General features: G+C 40.9%; 2 protein-coding genes and 1 long non-coding RNA gene across 3 annotated transcripts; 2 read left to right on the top strand and 1 right to left on the bottom strand.

Moving 5' to 3' along the window:
* The first annotated feature begins 3,466 nt into the window (after window positions 1–3,466).
* Window positions 3,467–6,028, top strand: LOC123320587. The gene has a single exon (XM_044907942.1). The coding sequence runs from the start codon at window positions 3,467–3,469 to the stop codon at window positions 6,026–6,028; it is 2,562 nt and encodes an 853-aa protein (XP_044763877.1).
* Window positions 6,029–6,889: 861 nt separating this feature from the next.
* Window positions 6,890–7,822, top strand: LOC123320589. The gene has a single exon (XM_044907943.1). The coding sequence runs from the start codon at window positions 6,890–6,892 to the stop codon at window positions 7,820–7,822; it is 933 nt and encodes a 310-aa protein (XP_044763878.1).
* A 10,738-nt stretch (window positions 7,823–18,560) lies between these two features.
* Window positions 18,561–19,690, bottom strand: LOC123320793. Its single transcript, XR_006538800.1, has 4 exons — window positions 19,649–19,690; window positions 19,454–19,590; window positions 18,846–19,013; window positions 18,561–18,622 (listed from the first exon to the last, which is right to left on the bottom strand). It is a non-coding gene; the product is annotated as an uncharacterized LOC123320793 (long non-coding RNA).
* Window positions 19,691–24,276: the final 4,586 nt, after the last annotated feature.

Consider the following 24,276-nt stretch of genomic DNA (forward strand, 5'->3'; position numbering starts at 1 on the left):
GACGCTATGCAAAACGCCAAAACTCATTTTTTCGATAAGTACTGGGCTGGCCCATTCTATATATTTTGTAAAATAATTTGAGAAGCGTGTGAAATAAAACAAAAATTTCAACGGCACAAATCAGCACAAAAAATTTTTTTTCGAATATCGAAAACTGCTGGGCCAACTACACACACATATAAAACAGCTCTACCCCAAAAATGCATTGCTAAAAATCATTCAATATAAATTGGGAAAACTGATAAAGTTGGGTATACGTGTGGCTATTGCTTGGGTTCCCTCTCATGCTGGTATAATTGGAAATGAAATAGCTGATACCAAGTCCATGCAGACTAGTTTTGAGATAAATGGCTTAGAAGTTGTTTATCACCAATTAACTTAAAAGTTGCTTCTTTATTTATTATTATTCTTATGTAAGCATATGCTGACATTCTAACCTTTTAAAATCTAAAGAAGTCACTTTTGAATTGATGTGATAAACAACTTCTAAGCCATTTATCTCAAAACAAGGCTGCATTGATTTGGTTCACTTCAGCTGTGAACCCCTCAATTATGAACGGATGACACGAAAACATCAAGTCATATTAACTCGCCTCAGAAGTGGCCATACCAGATTTACCTACCAATATCTCCTCACACCTAGAACAGTGTCTTTATGATGTCCTTATGATGGAGTGTCTCGACTTCTGGGAAGAGCGGGAATCCTTAGGACTACCAGAGAACATTCAAGATGCCTTGGACCCAAAGAACCTTGATTTGGTGATGAAATTCTTGAAGTCTATTCATATCTTTAAAGAAATCTAGAATTTGTCTTTTCATTTTACATGTAAATATTTTACTGTACCGCCGCTAAAAAAAAATATATCAGAACTAACAAGAATAATGCATATGCTCTTGCTGTTCATTCTCTAAAGGAACAACATGAACCAACTTTTAATAATGTAGAAATATTAGATTCTGAAAGAAATTCAACAAAGAGAAACTTTCTTGAAATGGTTAGAATTTCACAAAATTCAAATAGTATGAACTCAAGAAGTGGTCTCAGTTCCATGTTTTCTTATTTAATTCATTTCGATTCAAACCACTCAAATAATGTCAATATTCAAAAATATTTCTAATTACAGTAGGTTTCTAAATTGTGAAATGATATATTGTCAAATGACATTCTGAGTCAAAATTGAAAATCTAAAATCTGTTGATGATCTTCCATATATTTATACACTATTCCATCTCTAATTGATATATTCTCAATTTCTTAAGCCTTTTGTAATATTCATTTATGTCCTTTTTACTAACGTGTTATTGTATTGTAGTTCTCCTGATGAACAGATAAAAAATAAATAATTTCGAAAGCTCCAGCAAGAAAAAAGAGTTCACTTAATTGAAGAGTACTGCTATCCCACTAATGAAAAGCAAAGGTTTTAAAAAAATGCATAAAAAACGCATGATAAATTATTTAAAAAAGTATAAAAACGATCGTTTTTATACTTTTTTAAATAATTTATCATGCGTTTTTAATGCATTTTTTTAAAACCTTTGCTAAGTTTGACACTAACGATATAGGTCGATAATTTATAATATGTGAACGGTCTCCGCTCTGAAATAGTGGCTTAATAATACCCATTGTCAATTCGTCAGGAAAGCTCCTAGTCTCGAAATATTTGTTTACTAAATATAACAAAGGAATAGATACTTCATGTTTTATTTCCTTTAATGTTTCAGACCTAAGTGAGTCAAGAACTTCGGCTTTACCTGACTTGAGTCCTGCTATGATGTCTTCTATTTCTATTGAGTCAAGAGTAGTCGAATAAAAGGAATTACATTGTGTCTCTTTACAAGGTTTATTATAATCTGATTGTTCGGGATTGATAACCTTTGGGGAAAAATTCTTGTTATTGAGTGATCTAAGATATAGGTATAGTAAATTCGTTAGTTTGAAAAAGGGCGAGAAAAAAGAAGCGTACTTCGTACATATGTCCTGCTACGGTGGAGAGAAGTCAGTTGCGTTCAGGATCTCCACGTTGTCGCAATGTTATTCCGTGAAAAACGCATTGAGAATATATAACGACTCCTTGTGAGAAAAGGTTTCAGAACGCTTCAGTTGAGTGGTTTGTTGCTCAATTTCCGAGTTCGTATCGGCGGTTTGAGAGACAACGCAAATTCATCCCTGGGATTCCAGCTGGGAGGGCCCTCCTCAACAACTAATAGGAACGGACAAAGGTAAGTGCGCTTCTTTCAGCCCCCTTCATTTGTTGAAATATATTTCATAAATAGCATAAGAACATTTTAGATCACTTAACTGTTCATTCGCCTAATCGCCTATGCGATATTCATTCATTTAATCTCTCCGGTTGCTACCGAAGAAGGGTACGCTTTATTTTTTATTTCTTCTTGTCTTTTCTACCCTGAATCAAACCCGCACATGGTCCTTCGCGCCGTATAAAAAACCGTGTTTTTTTTTTCTTCTGAAATTTCACGAAGGGGTCTTAAATATACATATCTATAATTTTTTTTTTATTCGTGTTGGAATGCAGTCTATATTGTGCATTTCTACAACCGCATCACTCTTGGTTTGAATTTTTCGATCATTTATTTCGAATACGAAATTCAAAACCAAAATTTGAAAATTCATTCAAACTTATTCGCCTTAAACGAAGGTCAATCCACCAAATCTCCATATTATAATAATCGCTTTTTTATTATATATATACACGTATGTTTTCAAGCTACATCCGTTAATTATTGTGAATTCTACCTTTTTTTCTCCCGTCTCATAGGCGTACTTGTAACGGTTCGAAATAAATTCAGTTTTAAATACATTTACGCATTCGATTTTCTGGAAAATGTCCGATAAATTACGACGTAACAACGCATTGCGACAGAGTGCCTTGAATGAAATAGGTATTCTTCAGCAATTGGCCGTTGAGGCTCAACAAAACAAAGCACTTTTCACTAAATTTAAAGTACGATATTCTTCCATCGAATATATCAAAGAAGAGTTTTTGAAGTATCACAGTGCACTTTTGGCTTTATTAGCATCAGATAAGGATCATGATTTGGAAAGGGAAGACACAATCAAAACCCAATTTTTGGAACACTATTATGATATCAGATCCATTTACACTACGCTCTTTGATCAAGATCCGTTCAATACCACCACCATTTCAAATTCAAACCCACCAGATCAATCAGATTTACCTCACGTCAAATTGCCGAAAATTCAATTGAACAAGTTTTCAGGAGATATTCGTGATTTTCCGAGTTTCAAGGACATGTTTGACGCTGTAGTTCATTCCAATAGAAAGCTCCAGCCAGTGGAAAAATTTAATTACTTGCGTTCATCTCTTGAAGGCACTCCATTGGACTTAATAAAAAGGTTGAACGCCACAGCAGATAACTATCAAATCGCCTATGAAACTTTGGTAAAACGAACATCGCTGTGAGTTGTGATTTTGTCTTGACGCATATGTTGCTTTCTCGTTTGGATCCGGAGACATCCCGCGCTTTCGAAAGAGAACATGGATCGACCGCCATACCGGAATATAACACCTTATTTCAATTTTTAGAAGAATACTGCAACGGATTGATCAACTCAAATACTACCGTTTATGCTAAGAGTTCGCCTAACAAATCTATGTCTAATTCAGATTGTAGAAAGAGGAACTCTTTCATCACCCAAACTAAATCGAAAAATCCCAAGTGTGCCCTATGTCAGTCGGATCATCCCACTTACACTTGCGTAAAATATTTGGAAAAAGCGCCAAGAGAACGACATATATTTTGTAGAAATCACCATTTATGCTTTGGTTGTCTCAGTAGCTTCCATGACCTTAAAAGTTGTAAATCTACGTCCGCTTGTAAAAAATGTAACAGTAAAAATCATCACACTACATTGCATTTTGACCGTGAACATGACCGAACCGACGCCACTGCTAGTGCTAACGCCAACGGCCGGAACCCAGAAAGTCCGAGTGGTCAAGATACTCCCTCGATGGAAACGCAACGCTCGCTGGTACTGTGCTCGGCTGCGTCCCCGGTCTCGCGATCGCAAGTATTGCTTTGTACTGCTTTAGTTGAAATTAAAACAGGAAAAGGAAATTTCAAACAATTTCGCGCTGTTTTGGACTATGGATCTGAAATTTCAATTGTTTCTCAGAGATGTTTTTCCGCTCTGAACATTCGTAGTTCTCCATGCAGCACAGTTATCAATGGAATCGGAAACGAATCGCATTTACAAAACATAGGTGAAGTTGAACTCTCTATCAGATCCATCGGATCGGATGATCCTTTGTTTATCATAAACGCCAACGTTCTTCCTAAAATATGCGGAAAACTTCCTTCGAGTAAAATTACTACACAGTCTTGGCATTATTTGGATAAGTTGAAGTTGGCCGATCCTAAGTATTATTGGCCGGGAGATATTGACGTCCTTTTAGGTGCGGACGTATTTTCGAAAATTTTACTAAACAATCACATTCAGGGTCAAATCGGGGGTCCAGACGCGCTACATACGGTATTCGGGTACGTTTTAATTGGAAAGATAAATACTGCTTCAACGAATTCGGTTCATTCACTATTTTGTGGAAGTCATTGTGATAGGAATGCGTCAATGAAGAGTTTTTTTGATTTAGAGTCTGTACCGGAATTCGATAACGGTACAGAGACGGATGTTTGTGAAGTAATCTTCCGCGAGAACTATTACAGAAATGAAGAAGGGCGTTACGTGGTACCCCTTCCATTCAAGGAAACATCCCCGTTATTTCCGGGAAGTAGAGATTTAGCTGTGCAGCGTTTTTTGTCACTTGAAAGCCGTTTATTGAAAAATCCAAGTTTATACAAGGAATATTGTTCGGTGATGAGAGAGTACTTGGAGTTATCTCATATGGAAATTGTAGATCCCGCACAGAGCACCGATAATTTTTATTTGCCACATCATGCTGTACTTCGTCCTGAAAAGACGAGTACTAAACTCCGGGTAGTTTTCAATGCCTCAGCAAGACTGCCAAATAATTCCAAAACATTGAACGATTGTCTCCATACAGGTCCCAAACTTCAAACGGATATAAGCACTATCTTGATCAGTTTTCGGTTGAAGAAAATATGTTTCACTGCAAATATCAAACAAATGTACCGCCAGATTTTAGTAGCTCCAGAATTTCGAGATTACCAACGAATTGTTTTTCGATTTTCACCTTCTGACAATATTAGTGACTTTCGAATGAGGACGGTCACCTTTGGTTTCAACTGCGCTCCTTTTCTCGCTTTACGCACCTTACGCCAACTAGCTATTGATGAAAAGGGTTACTTTCCTGCAGCATCGAATATTTTAACAGATGACACGTATATTGATGATGTCTGCAGCGGAGGGGATTCATTAAGCGAGGCAAAGCGTTTACGCGATGATCTCATCAATATGTTAGCCAAAGGGGGTTTCGAGTTACGCAAGTGGGCAAGCAATGACCACAGATTTTTAGAAGATTTACCCCAAGAATTAATTTCCTCTAATCCCCTCGCTTTCGGATCGGACCAAAATGATTCCATTAAAATTCTTGGTCTCCATTGGGATCCACGTCAGGATTGTTTTCTTTATAAGGTCAACCCAATAGACCGCGCGATCACCAAACGAAATCTCTTATCACAGTTGGCAAGGATCTTCGATCCTTTGGGATTCCTCGCACCTGTCACATTTCTATGCAAGTACCTCATCCAAAAATTATGGCTTTCAGGACTCGGCTGGGATGACACTCCAGATCAAGAAATTTCAAGGGTTTGGTTGAAGTATAAAGGAGAGTTGAACCTTTTATCGACAATTCAGATCCCTCGGTATATCCTTTTTGATACAAACAACGTATTGGAAATTCATGCTTTCGCGGACGCGTCCGAACGGGGTTATGGGACTTCGGTCTATCTGAGGGTCATAAAGGAAGATAATGTAAAAACATTTCTTATATGCGCGAAGTCGAAGGTGGCTCCTTGTTCAAGGAAGATTTCCATCGCTAGGATGGAACTTTGCGGGGCAGATTGCTAACGAAGGTGGTTCTTTGGGTCAAGTCAATTTTGCAGAATAAGATTAATGTCAGCAATTTTTACGCCTATACCGACTCGCAAATAGTTCTAGCATGGTTGAACGCAAATCCAAATCGCTGGCAAACGTTTGTTGCCAACCGGGTAGCATATATCCAGGAGAATTTCGATTCATCGCATTGGAGGTATGTAAAATCTCAACTAAACCCAGCTGACGCAGCTTCTCGTGGTCTTTTTCCTTCGGAATTATTGAACAATCAGATTTGGTTTCACGGACCTGAATTTCTACATACGAAAATTTGGGAAACAGAAACAGTAGAATTAAAGACTTGTTTCAGAAGAACATCATTTTGTGGATGATTTGATGAATAACATTTCCTCATTTTCTCGCCTTCAACGCGTTATAGGATTGATATTGCGTTTCATTTTCAATTGTCGAAATCCTAGCGAAAAACGGCTTGGCTCTATGACTTCTCTCGAGATGAATAACGCTCTCAATTTATTGATAAAACGCACACAGTCAGTGTGTTTTGCTTCAGAAATTTCCGGAGCCAAATTTTCAAAACCTCTGAGAAAGTTAAATGTTTTTTTTGATGATGAAAATATTCTACGTGTAGGGGGAAGGTTAACGTACGCTGACCTCAGTTACGATCGGAAGCATCCTATTTTGCTTCCCAGAAATGGACGTCTTGTTCATTTATTGATAGAGTTCCACCATATCAAATATTTACATGCTGGTAAACAGACAACAGAATTTCTTCTTTCTCGGAAATTTTGGATTTTGTCCGCACGTCGTGCGATACGATCGATTTTGTCGAAATGCCTCAAATGCTGGAGAACCAGCCCATCTCCCTTGCAGCCTAAGATGGGCAATCTACCTTTGCCCAGAATATCTCAAGTAAAGCCCTTTTTGCATTCCGGTGTTGACTACGGAGGTCCTTTCACAATATTCATGAGTCGATATCGAGGCGCCAAGGAATGTAAATCTTACATATGTTTATTTGTTTGCATGTCAACTAAGGCCATGCATCTGGAATTGGCCTCGGATTTGAGCAGTGATGCATTTTTGGCATGTTTGAGAAGATTTGTCTCGCGGCGAGGTCGATGCGCGCATCTCTATTCCGATCAGGGTACCAATTTCGTGGGATCCAGCAACGAAATTAAAAATATGCTTAGGGATACAGCGAGTGCTGAAACTATCGAACATCACTTCCTCCCGGGTAACGCACCCCATATGGGTGGACTGTGGAAGTCAGGAATTAAAGCGGTGAAAACACATTTGAAGAGGGTAATCGGTGAACAAGTTCTCACCTACGAAGAATTTTACACTGTTTTAACGCAGATCGAAGCAGTGCTGAATTCACGGCCTCTCACCCCCCTCAGTTCGGACGTGAATGATTTGTCGGTATTAACGCCGGGTCACTTTTTAACGCTGGAACCATTGAGCGCAATTCCAGATCAAGAGCTTACGAATGTGCCAATACCTCGCCTCAAACGATGGCAATTAATACAGCGACTACATCAAGATTTTTGGCGGAGATGGAAAGTAGAGTATTTACATACCCTACAACAACGCAGTAAGTGGCTCACTTCATCCCCCCCTCCAGCGATAGGGACTTTGGTCCTCATTAAAAGTGACAATGCACCCCCATTACAATGGGAGATGGGACGTATTATGAAAGTCCATCCTGGATTAGATAACGTAGTCCGAGTTGCTACGGTGAAAACACGACGCGGTACCTTGAAAAGACCGCTTCTTAAGTTATGCCCGTTGCCCATTGATGATGTAAAAGCTTGAGGACATACGGGGTGTATTCAAAATGTTTTAGATTTTTGTTATGACTGTATTGTATAACATTATTTGGTTGGTTTGCTTCGCTTTAATATTTTTTTTTTTTTGAGGGATATATGGGAATTTTTTTTCATTTTTTTTTCAAGCCACGCCATGGGCGTGCCTTCGGCGGGGGAGTATGTTCGGGATTGATAACCTTTGGGGGAAAATTCTTGTTATTGAGTGATCTAAGATATAGGTATAGTAAATTCGTTAGTTTGAAAAAGGGCTAGAAAAAAGAAGCGTACTTCGTACATATGTCCTGCTACGGTGGAGAGAAGTCAGTTGCCGTCAGGATCTCCACGTTGTCGCAATGTTATTCCGTGAAAAACGCATTGAGAATATATAACGACTCCTTGTGAGAAAAGGTTTCAGAACGCTTCAGTTGAGTGGTTTGTTGCTCAATTTCCGAGTTCGTATCGGCGGTTTGAGAGACAACGCAAATTCATCCCTGGGATTCCAGCTGGGAGGGCCCTTCTCAACAACTAATAGGAACGGACAAAGGTAAGTGCGCTTCTTTCAGCCCCCTTCATTTGTTGAAATATATTTCATAAATATCATAAGAACATTTTAGATCACTTAACTGTTCATTCGCCTAATCGCCTATGCGATATTCATTCATTTAATCTCTCCGGTTGCTACCGAAGAAGGGTACGCTTTATTTTTTATTTCTTCTTGCCTTTTCTACCCTGAATCAAACCCGCACACTGATGGTCAGGTAATTTTTTCAGCTTAGATTTCTACGATATTGCTGTAATGTTTATTGAATAAATTAGCTATTTCCTCCTCACTCTGTATGTATTTACCTTCATAATTTATGCTTGTTATATTATATCTGGTTTTGAATTTTTTGTGCTACCACATAAATTTTTGGTTATCGATTGAAATTTATTTTGGGAGGATTTTGCATCTCTTCACAAACCTTTTAGGGCTTTCACTCCCAATCTCTGAAACAAAATCAATTAAAAATGAAATCAACGATTTGCTCCTGCGTAAATTCTTGCACTAATTTGTCAGGAGCAAATTAACTAGAAAAAATTGTTGCCTGACAATGAACTCAAAATAAATAACGTTGAAATTATAATTCTTCGTAACGTTTCTGTGTGTTGACAATTAATGTCAGACAAAGAGCGACAATTCCAGAAGATTTTCAAAAGTAGATTTTTTCGTCTGATGAAGGAGTCTGATATAGACTCCGAAACGTTACGAAGAATTATAATTTCAACGTTATTTATTTTGAGTTCATTGTCAGGCAACAATTTTTTCTAGTTAATTTGCTCCTGACAAATTAGTGCAAGAATTTACGCAGGAGCAAATCGTTGATTTCATTTTTAATTGATTTTGTTTCAGAGATTGGGAGTGAAAGCCCTAAAAGGTTTGTGAAGAGACATAAATTTTTCATGCATTCCCACACTGCTTTTCATTCGCATTTACTGGCATCGACTAATTTTTTCAAATATTCTTTCTTGAAATTTTTAATTAATATGTGAACATTCCTATATTTAGAATATTGTGATTTCAGGATTTCATTATCAGGGTTATTTTTCAATTGCAATTAAAATTCATTCTTCCTATTAATTGCCTTTAATATCGATGGGGTAATCCATTTTTTACGAGTTATTTCTATTTTTTTTAGTTTAACAGAATTGGTGTTGTTGTCAAGTAAATGTTTCCTCAGAGTATCAATGAAAACGTCTACCATAGTATCAACATTTTTTTCTGAATATATGTCTAACTAAGATTCATTTTGTATATCTCTCCTTAAAATTATCAGAATTTATATAAACAAACAAAACAAGATAAAATATTCCTATATTCATCAACATAGTATCATCCAACAAATTTATATAATTATGTAATCGCACCCCATATTAATTCAACGTAACTTATCCAGATTTACCATAAGCTTTGTATATGACTATGTTACAGCCTGCAAAGTCAGCAGTGAACACCTGCAGTGCTGAGTCACATCCTATAGATAAGATATTTGTATAAAAGCATCTTCTTCCTTGCCTCCATTGAAGAAATAGATCTAGAGCCTTAGGCGATAGTCATAGTTTACACAGAATATTCAAATATTCTCTATTGTAAATAAAGTGTTTTTTAAAAACCAAGTCTTCATCCCAAAATTCATAATTGGCGACGAGGTGATGGGATTGTGCCAGGTCTGAAGAAGAGTGAATAGTGCCAGTCCAGTGTACCAGCTCCAGATCAGATACCTGTTGGTTTCAACCATCAAGCACACCCTGAAGAACCAGTGGAAGAAGACCAGAGAGTCCGATTGATGGAGTAGCGTCCTCAACGACTTCAAGACTATCGGTGAGCATTTCCTATTTCTCCCCAGTTTCCCTAATCTGGTAAAAAATTAGTAAACTTGTATAGTTTTTCCTAGGTTTCTTTAAAAAACCGATTTTCAAAAAGTTTTTCCTAGGTTTCTTTAACAAAAACCGATCACTAAAGAGTTTTTCCTAGGTTTCTTTAAAAAACCGATTTTCAAAAGTTTTTTCTAGGTTTCTTTAACAAAAACCGATCACTAAAGAGTTTTTCCTAGGTTTCCTTATTAAGAAAAAACCGATTACTATTCTAATATTGATAATTTATCTTGATACCGTAATTACTCTATAATATTTAATATTTTTATATTTCACGATTACGTCGATAAAACATTTTTCGGATCGTAAAAAGAAAATAAATAAGATGGCACAAGAGAGAATAGAGTTATCACTAGCTGAAAAATTTGGTATGCTCTTGCCTAAATATTCTGGTATTGAAAATGAACTTCACTCTTTTATTAAAAGTTCCGAACAATATCTTTTGATGTTTGCGGATGAAAATCAAATAGTAAAAAATTATTGTTATGCTGTCGTTAAATCAAAACTGACTGATAGAGCCCTAGCTGAGGTTTCTACATCTGATGTTCCTGATAATTGGGGATTATTGAAGAACTTTTTATATAGCAAATTCGGTGATAATATTAATTTAGATGTTTTGATTCATAACCTACAATTTTTGACCAAAAAACCTCATGAAGATTTATTAGCTTTCATTGATAAGATTATTGCAATGAAAATCAGAATAAATTACAGAATTGATGCTGATTTAATGCCTGATCCAGAGAAACAAATTTATAAATCTAATATTCATAAAATTTGTAAAACCGTGTTAATTTCGAATGCCCCTGTAGAATTGAGAACCTATTTAATTACCAATAATGCACTGTAATGAACCCCAGTTTTCTGAGGAAAATTGGAGTTCATCTTAGTGTATTTTTTTTCGTTTTAAATTTCCGTCTTTGAAAATATTTTAATTCTCGAATATTCCGTACGTTCATTCCGACAGGCAGAGTAAATGTAAAAAACCGCTTATCTGTATTTCACGTTGTTTTTCTTACATGCCGCTGAAGATTTCAACGTTTTTCATCTGTTGATATGCGATAAACCGGAGCTGACGACGTTTTTTTTCAGTCTTGTCGTATTCTGGAATTTTCAGATTTTTACCGTGGGAGGGGATAGGCCTATAAAAGCAAATTTTCCCCCCGCGACGGTCACTTTTGAATTTTACTTCAGTGCTTTCCTTTCGCTTGAGTATTTTTTCGCTTTCTAACGTGGTTTCTAACTTCGGTTATAAATTCAGTTGATTTTCCGTATTCTTTCGCCGTTGAAGAATAATCATTTTGTGTTATTTACATCAGTGCTTAGAGTTAATTTTTTAGTTTTTCTTTTAAATCCTTTGAGTTTCGAGTGCTTGAAACAAAGGAGGTAGGTCCCCGTCTGTACCGTTCAGTTTCTTTGTTAGACCTACGCCGTTACTTCTTTACCTTTGACACTGCTGTACTGTATCGTTTCCTGTTGTATTTTATCGTTCTTTACCCTGTCCGCGTTCCGCGTCATGAGTGTTAAATCCGAAATCTCTTCTTTTCTGTCAATCATGGTGTGCTATAACCCTTGGGGCAGAGAATAAGAGATACCGCACGTAGTCAGTGAAATCCCGTAGTTGCGTTAAAAATAGACATTTTCTTCGCTGTCAATCATGGTGTGCTATAACCCTTGGGGCAGCGAATAAAAGTCTCAAACAGGTCCGCCCTAGCCCTTGGGGTACTGAAGGGAAAGTTCCGTCAACCCCCTGTCCGCGTTCCGCGTCATAAGTGTTAAATCCGAAATCTCTTCTTTTCTGTCAATCATGGTGTGCTATAACCCTTGGGGCAGAGAATAAGAGATACCGCACGTAGTCAGTGAAATCCCGTAGTTGCGTTAAAAATAGACATTTTCTTCGCTGTCAATCATGGTGTGCTATAACCCTTGGGGCAGCGAATAAAAGTCTCGAACAGATCCGCCCTTATTGTGTTTCATTCCCGGAGAAATACAACTACACACCGATACCGTATAGCAAGTCCTTAGCATTCGTCAGTTCTGGTTGGCGCATTTTTATTGAACCGTTAATTTTTCACTACACCCGGTACAAATTTCATAAAGTGCTCGTGACCGGATAAGATTTCCCGAATGTATTTTCACTGATAGAATCACTCACATTTTATATCACACATATCTCCCTTGTACATGTAATTAGTTTCCGAAGGTGTGAATAAACTTTTACATAGTTCGATTTTGACTTCTTCGTTGTCGCTACCGCCTTAGACAACATCGAGCTCTGTCTCTGGCTAGCAGCTACCCTGGTAGGTTTGCTATTCTTCCTATTGAAAAGAATAGCTGGCGCTCGAGATTAAAGGCTTCTCCGAGAAACGCACGTTACAAAAATGGCGCAACGAGCAGGGACTGTGCAAAATCCAGTAGGAAACAACAGAGGTGAGAAACATTAACCGGACAGTGAGTGAATTCCCGAAACAGTGAGTAAAACCTAAGAACAGTGAGTAACTATTTCTTGAACCGAGAACTGTGAAAAATAAACTTGATCTGTGTTTTATTACCTGCCACCCTGTATTGAACTGTTATACTGTGAATTGAATTGGACTATATTCTGAAAATTTTCCTATTGTTGAAATCTATTGGAAATGATTTAATTAATTTGTGATTATTCCTTTTGCCGATTACTTTATTGAGTTATTGAAAACTGAACTGTTATTGCGCCTTTGTATCAGTGAAAATTATTTCCGATTTCTTATTATTTCTGATTTATTGAATTGAACTGTTTTAATTTCGTAGTGAAGGTGAGTGAATTTCCGAACATTGAAAATTTATTGTAACAATTGGTAAAATTTAATAGGTTTTATTTACCTATCAGTTTAATAGTGAATCACCTATTACCCTGTTGATAACTTGTCTACCTGCTTTTATTTTCTGTTGACCTGTACTGTTGAAACTTACCAATTATTGCTGATTTTTCTGAAACCTATTGCGATTTATTTTCTGGATATTGAACTTGAAAAACTATTTGGAATCTAACCTGTGCGTTCTGGTGCGGTTCGAATTTCGGGAAATTTTCCGGACTATACGAAACGACTTGCGAATGAGTGCGGTATTTCGCGAATATTTTCGGACTTTAGTGGGACTGATTGACAATTTTTTTTTTTCGAGTAACGTTGAACTTGTAAAATTTTTGGTGTGATACATCGGGACTTAGATTATTTTAGTGCGCCGGGACTTGAACTTAGATTTTTTTTTTCTGATACACCGGGACTTAGACTTTATTTTTTTTTTTTTGGGGAGTTACACCGATACCCACTTCGAACTTAAGTGAGTAGGTTGGCTAGCGATTAACTTACCGGGTTGGACTTAGAACTTAAACAGATTGTGAAAGACATACCGAGTGTGAAATATTGGTGCGTTCTGAATCGGACTTAGTTGAATATAATATGTCGAACATGGATGTGAACCGGTTACTCAGTGATGAACTTACATACGAATTACAACTGAGAGGACAATCGATACCGGGTACTGTGATGACTAAACGGAGTCTACTACGACAAGTACTTCAGTCTAATGAACCTCTATTACCCCCAACGTCATTGAATCCCGCCTCGGAGATTGAGATTTGTCAAAATAAACTCACCGATTTAGTGGAATCCCTTCAGAACTTCAATCATGAGAATGCGGCTAACGAATTTTCGCGAATTTACACCCGATTAATACACATACAAGGAAGGCTGGACTTTATTGTTACTGCAGACACAGCACAGTTACAACTGGTTGGACAAATGAAGGCGACTACAGCTAAGGCGTTGGAAACACTAGAGGAGCTACGTCAGAAGAGTAATCGTGAACAGCCGCAGCCATCTAACCGACATCAGAGGTCTCTCTTAGATGTGGAGGTGCCCAGTTCACCTGGTGTGTCACCGATCCAACCGGAACGGATTTCAGGGCTCCGAGAGCCATCGCTTATCGACTTGGGAGATGGTGTCGATCCTCCGGTAGCGGTCGATGTCTCACATACTGGAACACCTGTAAGGAATCCAACATTAGAAGAGGTCATGAATGAGACACGACAGACATGTAGAGCATTACTGCGACAGTTACCAGCGATACCTCTCACACAGTCACAGGACTGTGGGACAACAACACCTGAAGGTCCGACACAGGGTAGATGGATTAATTCTACACGAAGGGTGTCTTTTCCACACTTACCTGCACCGTGGATGGGTCCTGACCGACCAATTGTCACTACACCTGCCAGATCAGAACCGGAGTCCCGATCAACAATACCGACTGTCCCTGTACACAAATGGAACATTTCCTTTGATGGCGCTGGAAGTGTGACCGGATTCCTTGAGGAGGTGGAGAGGCTGGCTGAATCCCGTAAAGTGTCCCTGGAACAAGTTTTTGAATCAGTTTATGAATTACTACGAAAAGATGCAAGGGATTGGTTTATTCCCAGGAGAGGTACTTTCGAGGACTGGGAGGATTTCAGCAACCAACTGAAAGAAGCGTTTCTGCCGGTTAACTATGAGGAGAATCTGTTGGAGGAAATAAAAAGACGAACACAAGGTCCTGAAGAAAAGCTGCTTCTGTATGTTACCCGGATGCAGAACTTATTCCAGAAACTCACCTATACAAAACCATCCGAGGTGGAGCAGATCCGACTCATCCGACAGAGGTTGATCCTGCCCTTACAGCAGGCCTTGGCCTTCCAGGAGACCAAGACCTATGATGAACTTCTCCGTAAGGGAAAAGTGTTTGAACTGGTACAGTGGCAGATGAGCCAGTACACCCGGCCACCCTCGAAACCAGGTTTCCTGGAGGAACCTCACCTAACGTACACTCCCCGCCAACTGAACCGATATCAGGCGAGTTTTTCTGTGGATACCGGAGAACAGGTACAAACAACTGATCATAGGAAATCAATCCCGCCGACACCAGCCGACCAGACACGACTTTCTCCGCAGGGGGAAAGCCGTCCAAAGTCACCCAGATCCAGAGAATCAATAGTTCGGCAACAGGAATCACACCGTCCAACTTCTGGAGACAGGTCCGAAAGTAGATCCGGAAATTCAACACCGCCACCCCGTCGTCGAGCCGAAAATAGCCACGCTGACCGGACCCAATCATCATCAGGGAGGAGAGTGTCCTTCCAGACACAGTGTTTCCGATGTGGTGGATATGGCCACATGCGCCGAGAATGTCGCAGGCCACCGAAAATCTTCTGTTCTCGATGTCAGAGGGAGAACATTCTCTCACGAGATTGTCCCTGCCGTTCGGAAAACTAAAGGGGAGATTGGAGACGGAGTCGACCACATCTCCCGGAATCTTGACTCCACTGACACCGACCACCTGTAATGATAACCGACCGTTAATAGAGGTCAAAATAGCCGGCAAACACTTCCGAGCACTGATAGATACAGGAGCGACCAGGAGTTTTTGCAGTCAGGCCGTATCCGATCAGTGTGAAAGTAAAGGAATCACAGGACAAACAATGCACAACAGTTTTGCAGTAATAGCGAACGGAAAAACCACCGTCACGCCGAAACTGTACACCACCACCGTGCAAATTTCCGATTACACACTGCCTGATTTGAAATTCTTACTGGTACCAAGCTTACCGGTAGACATTATTCTGGGGATGGATGTTCTGTCGACTTTCAAGTTTTCCGTAAATCTCAGTACCGCCGAGTGCTTCCTGGAAGGCCGACTGATCTCAAAGCCGATGGCCCCCGTCGAAACCGCCGCAGAGGTTCACACCGCCGAAGAACACCTGTTGGAACTGACAGAATCTCAGAAACAAGAACTGGAGGCATTTCTGACCGAGGAATTAAAGAAGTTCGAAGACCTGTATGGTACAACCGACCTGATTGAACACAAGATCAAACTGAAACCGGGCACCGAACCGATCAAACAACGATACCGACCCCTAAATCCGAAAATGCAGGAGATCTTCAATCAGGAAGTGGACCGTATGTTGGCTGAGGGAGTGATTGAACCCTCCAAGTCACCGTGGAGTTCACCTGTTGTATTGGTCAAGAAGAAAGACGGAAAGTACCGTTTCTGCATCGACTTCCGTGCTGTTAACCAAGTGTCTGTGAAAGATGCATACCCGTTGCCGTACATTTCTGGGATTCTGGACAAACTCCGAAAAGCGAAGTACATCTCCACACTGGACCTGAAACAAGGATACTGGCAGATACCATTAGCAAAGGAGAGCCGTCCGATTACTGCATTTACCGTCCCCGGAAGAGGTCTGTTCCAATTCACCGTGATGCCGTTCGGTTTACATGCAAGCCCAGCCACCTTCCAGAGGTTCCTAGACACCGTCATTGGCCCAGAAATGGAACCGGAAGCGTTCGCTTACCTGGACGATATAGTTGTCCTAGGGGAAACTTTCGAGGAGCACCTGGAGAACTTGAGAGAAGTATTCCGACGGTTGAGAGAAGCTAATCTTCGTCTCAACCCCGACAAGTGTGACTTTGTGCGAAAATCCCTAAAATACCTTGGACATGTCGTCACCTCCGATGGCATCTGTACCGATCCCGACAAAGTGTCTTCGATAGTGTCTTTACCAATACCGAAAACCGTCCGAGAACTTCGTCGATTTCTTGGAGTTGCCAGCTGGTACCGTCGTTTCATAGAGAACTTCTCCGATTTAGTTTCTCCATTGACTCGATTGCTGCAGAAGAAACACCGTTGGAAATGGGGAGAAGACCAGCAGAAGGCCTTCGAGCTTCTGAAACAAAAACTCACAGAATCTCCGATACTGGCTTGTCCAGACTTCACCCAACCGTTCGTTCTGCAAACTGACGCCAGTGACATGGGCCTTGGAGGTGCCCTAACACAAGTGATCGATGGAGAAGAGAGAGTAATCGCCTATGTGAGCCGAACACTAAACCCCGCAGAGAAAAATTACTCCGTGTCAGAAAAGGAATGTCTCGCCATAGTATTTTCCATAGAGAAACTGCGACCGTACCTAGAAGGATTCCATTTCACAGTAATTTCCGATCACATGAGTCTGAAATGGCTTAACTCCATCAAGTCACCGTCCGGAAGAATTGCTCGATGGGCCGTTTTCCTTCAGCAATTCGACTTCGAAGTCCAGTACCGTAAAGGATCGATGAACAAAGTAGCCGACAGCCTGTCCCGAAACCCGTTGCCGTCCCTAGATTCCGTATGTTTGTCCGAGATAGAAACAACCCAGTGCAAATGGTACAACAAAAAGTTACAGGAGGTGGAAAAAGACCCAGCAAATTTTCCTGACTACGCCGTTGAAAATGGAAAACTGTTGCGACATTTCTGGGACTCATCCGACTTCACAGAAGATGGAACCGGCCAACCCTGGAAACTCTGTGTACCATCCGAACAGCGAACAGAAGTACTGCAGGAAAACCACGACTCAGAACTAGCAGGTCACATGGGGATTGCCAAGACGATTGCACGGATAGCCAGAAATTATTACTGGCCAGGGATGTTTAGAGACATTGCGAAATACGTGAGGAACTGCACATCGTGCCAAAAGTACAAAGTTTCGCAACAGAAAACCCCTGGTAAGATGCAACCACACCGAATGGCGGATGCGCCGTTCCAAGAAGTATCCACAGACATTGTAGGACCATTGCCACGGTCAAAGAAGGGAAACTCCTACATCGTGGTAATGCAAGACCGTTTCACAAAGTGGGTAGAGTGTCGTCCGTTGCGGAAAGCCACCGCCAAAACTGTTTATTCGGCCCTCTACGAACAAGTCATCCTGAAATATGGTTGCCCAAAACTAGTAATATCCGACAATGGAGTACAATTCGACAGCAGGCTATTCAAGAACAGTCTCCGAGAGCTGAACATCGCTCACCGTTTCACACCACCGTATACCCCTCAGTGCAACCCTGTAGAAAGAGCTAACCGTACCCTGAAGACCATGATAGCACAGTTTTGTGAAGCCGATCAACGAACCTGGGATGAAAAGATAGGAGAGTTAACGTTTGCTATCAACACCGCTAAACAGGAGTCTACTGGATTTACACCGGCATTTTTAAATTATGGAAGGGAACTAGAAGTCCCGAGGGCGATTTATTCGACAAACCCCCACAATAATGAAATGAACGGAGAATCCAACCGTACAGAAGAAGAAAGCAGAGACATGACTTACCGTACTCAACAGATCAAACATCTCCAGGAGGCTTATGAGTTCGTCCGTACTAAACTATACCGTGCCTTCCAACAACAGGCTCACCACTACAATCTTCGACGAAGAGAAATCCGATACCATGTGGGAGATAAAGTTCTACGCCGGGACCGTCCTTTATCCTCTGCCGTTGACAGTTTCGCCGCCAAGTTGGCTCCGAAGTTTTCCGGACCGTTTACCGTCGTTAAAGTTGTTTCACCTGTCGTCTATGACCTGAAAGATACAGAGGGTAGAAAAATCACTAACATACACATTAAAGATTTAAAACCATTTCATGCATAATAATATTATTGTCATGATCCGTTAACCGTTCTATAGAAATAACCTCTGAAAGGAGGAAATCCGTTATTTTTTTTTGTTACCGAATATATATTATTTTTCCGTTACCGAATATATATTTTTTCTGTTACCAATTATATTATTATTTTCCGTTTACCTGTTTATCTGAATAACTGTAGTTGCTCAATTAACCAGAACCAATGCATCCAGACAATCTGTCTCCAAGAATCAACGGATAGAACCACCCTGGAAGAAGTTAAACAAGTTCCGCATGCAAACCAGTAGGGAGTTAGCCCTCCGTGCCTGTCCAAGAAACCAAGGACACCTGCAAGGAGAAATCTCGTGAATTTGAAGCACGTTATTCAGCATAGTTATAACCGATTACACCGTAACAATTCCGTTCAAATTCCGTACAGGCACCACCGTTGACCAAAATACTGTATCTACAGCTTTTCATCCGTTCAACATGCAATTATAAATCAAACCTGTTAAAACTGTCCGAAAAATCTGTTATTTATGTAAGGAATACCAATAAAGGATACTGTTTCACATTACAACTGAGTATATCCGTCTATTAATCCAATAGATCTAACCAATTTCTGTCCTGAACCGAATCGAAATTACTGTACCGTCAATTTAACACTGTTTACCTGAAGAAAACACCGTCTACTTGAAAACAGAGTACAGAGAAAAACCGTTCCAAGAAGAAAAGTTGACCACGAGGAACGATGAAGATTGGAGAGTTTATTGTTAGAAATTACCCACCTGCAAGTCTCCTGTCGGCTCCGAGAGTCCCAACATCCGTATGGCCAGGTCGAAAGGGGTGAACCGGTCCATTGAGCCCCCACGTCGAGCTGTTGGAGGCTTTCCACCTGTTGCAGCTCCCACGATTCCTGGGTAACCTACAAAACCACGATGGAATTCAAACACCCGCCAAACACAGTTAAATTAGGTACTCACCGGAGGGATGAAGCGTGGCACGTTTCCGACCAGCGATAAAGATGGATTTCCACATGGAGAAAGAAGATTTTCCACTTTAATAATTGAACATCCACGCACGGAACGCTGAACAAAATTCTTTGACAAGATGGCGGAGACCTGCGCCGAGCTGACGGACGCTGACGTTTCTGCGTGCGCATTGGAACTACCAGTGGCCAACCATAGAGAGGATGAGTACTTGATTAAGTTGTAATCTGGTCACGAGTATAGGTGGCGCGCGCGAAAGTAAGGTCATTATTTCTAGGGGTAGTAGAGTCGTGAAATTAAACTCACTATTTCATCGTAAGTTAATTTCTTCCGAGATGGAGGGGGTGTAATGAACCCCAGTTTTCTGAGGAAAATTGGAGTTCATCTTAGTGTATTTTTTTTCGTTTTAAATTTCCGTCTTTGAAAATATTTTAATTCTCGAATATTCCGTACGTTCATTCCGACAGGCAGAGTAAATGTAAAAAACCGCTTATCTGTATTTCACGTTGTTTTTCTTACATGCCGCTGAAGATTTCAACGTTTTTCATCTGTTGATATGCGATAAACCGGAGCTGACGACGTTTTTTTCAGTCTTGTCGTATTCTGGAATTTTCAGATTTTTACCGTGGGAGGGGATAGGCCTATAAAAGCAAATTTTCCCCCCGCGACGGTCACTTTTGAATTTTACTTCAGTGCTTTCCTTTCGCTTGAGTATTTTTTCGCTTTCTAACGTGGTTTCTAACTTCGGTTATAAATTCAGTTGATTTTCCCTATTCTTTCGCCGTTGAAGAATAATCATTTTGTGTTATTTACATCAGTGCTTAGAGTTAATTTTTTAGTTTTTCTTTTAAATCCTTTGAGTTTCGAGTGCTTGAAACAAAGGAGGTAGGTCCCCGTCTGTACCGTTCAGTTTCTTTGTTAGACCTACGCCGTTACTTCTTTACCTTTGACACTGCTGTACTGTATCGTTTCCTGTTGTATTTTATCGTTCTTTACCCTGTCCGCGTTCCGCGTCATGAGTGTTAAATCCGAAATCTCTTCTTTTCTGTCAATCATGGTGTGCTATAACCCTTGGGGCAGAGAATAAGAGATACCGCACGTAGTCAGTGAAATCCCGTAGTTGCGTTAAAAATAGACATTTTCTTCGCTGTCAATCATGGTGTGCTATAACCCTTGGGGCAGCGAATAAAAGTCTCGAACAGGTCCGCCCTAGCCCTTGGGGTACTGAAGGGAAAGTTCCGTCAACCCCCTGTCCGCGTTCCGCGTCATAAGTGTTAAATCCGAAATCTCTTCTTTTCTGTCAATCATGGTGTGCTATAACCCTTGGGGCAGAGAATAAGAGATACCGCACGTAGTCAGTGAAATCCCGTAGTTGCGTTAAAAATAGACATTTTCTTCGCTGTCAATCATGGTGTGCTATAACCCTTGGGGCAGCGAATAAAAGTCTCGAACAGATCCGCCCTTATTGTGTTTCATTCCCGGAGAAATACAACTACACACCGATACCGTATAGCAAGTCCTTAGCATTCGTCAGTTCTGGTTGGCGCATTTTTATTGAACCGTTAATTTTTCACTACACCCGGTACAAATTTCATAAAGTGCTCGTGACCGGATAAGATTTCCCGAATGTATTTTCACTGATAGAATCACTCACATTTTATATCACACATATCTCCCTTGTACATGTAATTAGTTTCCGAAGGTGTGAATAAACTTTTACATAGTTCGATTTTGACTTCTTCGTTGTCGCTACCGCCTTAGACAACATCGAGCTCTGTCTCTGGCTAGCAGCTACCCTGGTAGGTTTGCTATTCTTCCTATTGAAAAGAATAGCTGGCGCTCGAGATTAAAGGCTTCTCCGAGAAACGCACGTTACAGCACTTTCTTTCGACGAAACGGTCAATGCCGTGAAGGATTATCTGTGCAATATAGCACAATATGAATTATTAGATAAGAGCCGTCGCACCAAGAATATGCAACCGTCGAATAAAGCATTCAATAATCAGTCGACGTACCGAAATAATTATTCATTCAATCATCAGCCGAGAAATAATTTTAATAGATTTAATAATAATCAGCATAATTTTCCGTCTCAGCCGATTCAGATTCAACAGCGGCCAGTGAAAACTCATTATCCTTCATATCGTGAAACTTTCGAAAGATCAAATCCACAACGAAATCAAAATATTAATGTTTTCAAGCCTACTGATTACTGATTGCTGGTTGTGTTGGACGGACTAACCCAAACCTGCCACCGCGACCAACGGTCTATTGTAGCACACAAACATGCTCAAAGAGCTAAATCTCTCCCTCTAGTCCCATCCTACCCAAAAAGGAGATGATGTCGGAGGGGGAGTGATTCTTGAGTTCCTCTAGGATCATCTTCGGAGAGCAGAAAACTCCGAGTCTGACCCTGTCTGCCGCCGGGCAGTCACAGAGGATATGCTCAATTGTTTCGTCTTCCTCTAAGCAGAGTCTGCAGAGTGGGTCATTGACGATGCTGAGTTTTTTGAGGTGGGCTCTGAGTCTGCAGTGTCCTATAAAAACCGCTATTATGGATCTCAGATTAGTTCTAGAAAATTCTAGCCAGCGACTGGTGTATGGGCTGGGAGGCACTGAAATAGCCCTATGCGAGTGACGCAATCCAGGACGGTTGCGCCAGTGCTCCATGACCTTTTGCCTTATCCAGCTGTTGTTTCGGTCCCTGATTAAGGAATTGGGAATTCCTATACTGGGTTCCGGGCCAATAAGCGTTGATGTCGCGCCTTCCCTGGCCAGAGCATTCGATACATCGTTGCCACTGAAGCCAGAGTGTCCAGGTATCCAAATCAGTTGCAGTCTGTTTGAACTTCCCAATTTGGTGAGTTTAGATCTGCATTCAAATACCTGTGCCGAGTTGCATTTGTCTGCCGCGAGAGATTTGATCGCAGCTTGACTATCCGTAAGGATTTTTATTGATCTGCCCGCCTAGCCACTGTCAAGTAAATGGCCTGCGCACAGATCAATGGCAAAGATTTCTGCCTGAAAAGCTGTCGCCGACTTTCCCAGACTAGCACTGAGTTTGGTCAGCGGTCTACGGCTGTAGACTCCGGCTCCAGATCCCTGACTGGTTCTGGAGCCATCAGTAAACCAGCAAGGTCCTTGTAAATAGAAATCCCTGTGATGGAGCCATTCGTCTCTGCTTGGAATCAGAGAAACGAATGTTCCTTCGGTGCTGGTTCTTGTGATTATTTGATCCGTTCTCATGCCCATCACCTCGTCAGCCTCCAGTTGGGCCGACAGACGACTGGGCACGAAAGTGAGTTTGTCAGGCTCGTTTACGGTAAGGTGGTGGAGCCTGTGGGTTGCTAGTCTTGCCTCTCCCTGGACAAAAATGTGAAGCGGAGGGAGGTCTAATAGCATCTCCATGGACGAAGTTGGAGTAGAGCGGAATGCCCCCGAAATCATGAGGCAAGCCGTTCTTTGGAGTTTGGAAAGTTTGTTTTGGGTTAGAACGCGTTCAGTGCAGGACCACCAGGCGACACAGCCATAGGTGATCAATGGTCTGATCACCGTGACGTATAGCCAGCGGAGCTGCTTCGGCGCTATCCCCCATGTCCTTCCACAAATCCTTTGGCAGGCCCATAGGGAGTGCCTGGCTTTGTGGACGACTTTTTCCACATGGGAGTTCCATAGAAGCTTCCTATCCAGGGTAATGCCTAGATATTTGGCCTCCTCTACGAGTGGAATGGTCTTACCGTAGAGAGTTGGAGGAAAGATTTGAAATTTCCTTCTCCTGGTAAAGGGGACAATCAGGGTCTTGGAGGGGTTCACACCTAACTGCTCCCCATCACACCAGCCCTGAATTACTGTTAGTGTTTCCTGAAGAGCATCTGAGATGATTACATCGTCATTACCCGCCAGTAAAACAACTATGTCGTCAGCGTAAGCCTGAACATATACGTCAAGCGAGCTGATAATTGCAATTAGATCATCAACCAGAAGTGACCAGAGAAGGGGTGATAGTACACCTCCTTGCGGACAACCTCTGCCTGCTTTGAATCTAAGTGCTTCCGCTGCCGGAAGCTTGGCTTCCGGCCAATTAAGGCAAGATCCCCCGCAAACAAGTTTGCATGGTTTGTCAACTGCCGCCAGTCCTTGACTGTCCGGTTAAGTTGGCGCCGTTAATCCTGTGCAGGCCCTTAGCCACGACACTACAGCTGGGCAGGAGAAGTTGGTCCGCGATGGGATTTTGGAAGGCTACCAGTAGTGTTTTTAAGACTACGAGCCAACTTATAGTCCCACAGTCCTCAGCTTCGTTTGTAATCATTAGCAGAAGGACGCGCCTGGTTGGTACTTCACCCCAATGGCCAGGATTTTTTTTTTTTCAAGCCTAACCCTAATTATAGAAATAATAGTCCGCCTGAAAAAATGTCTATACAGACTAGAAACTACCCGCAAAAACGAGCCAATTATTCCACGCAATATAATGTTAATCCACAAAGAAACTTCTATAATAATCATCAATGAAAATCATCCAAATGTTAATAATCATCGTAATGAAAATATTCCGAATTTTACATTCGAAGAATTAACTCACGCTGAAGAAGAAAAGCGAAAAGAGAATTTTTATAGTCAATCAA

Source organism: Coccinella septempunctata, chromosome 9 (assembly GCF_907165205.1).
Source record: "Coccinella septempunctata chromosome 9, icCocSept1.1, whole genome shotgun sequence".
Taxonomy (NCBI): Eukaryota; Metazoa; Arthropoda; class Insecta; order Coleoptera; family Coccinellidae; genus Coccinella; species Coccinella septempunctata.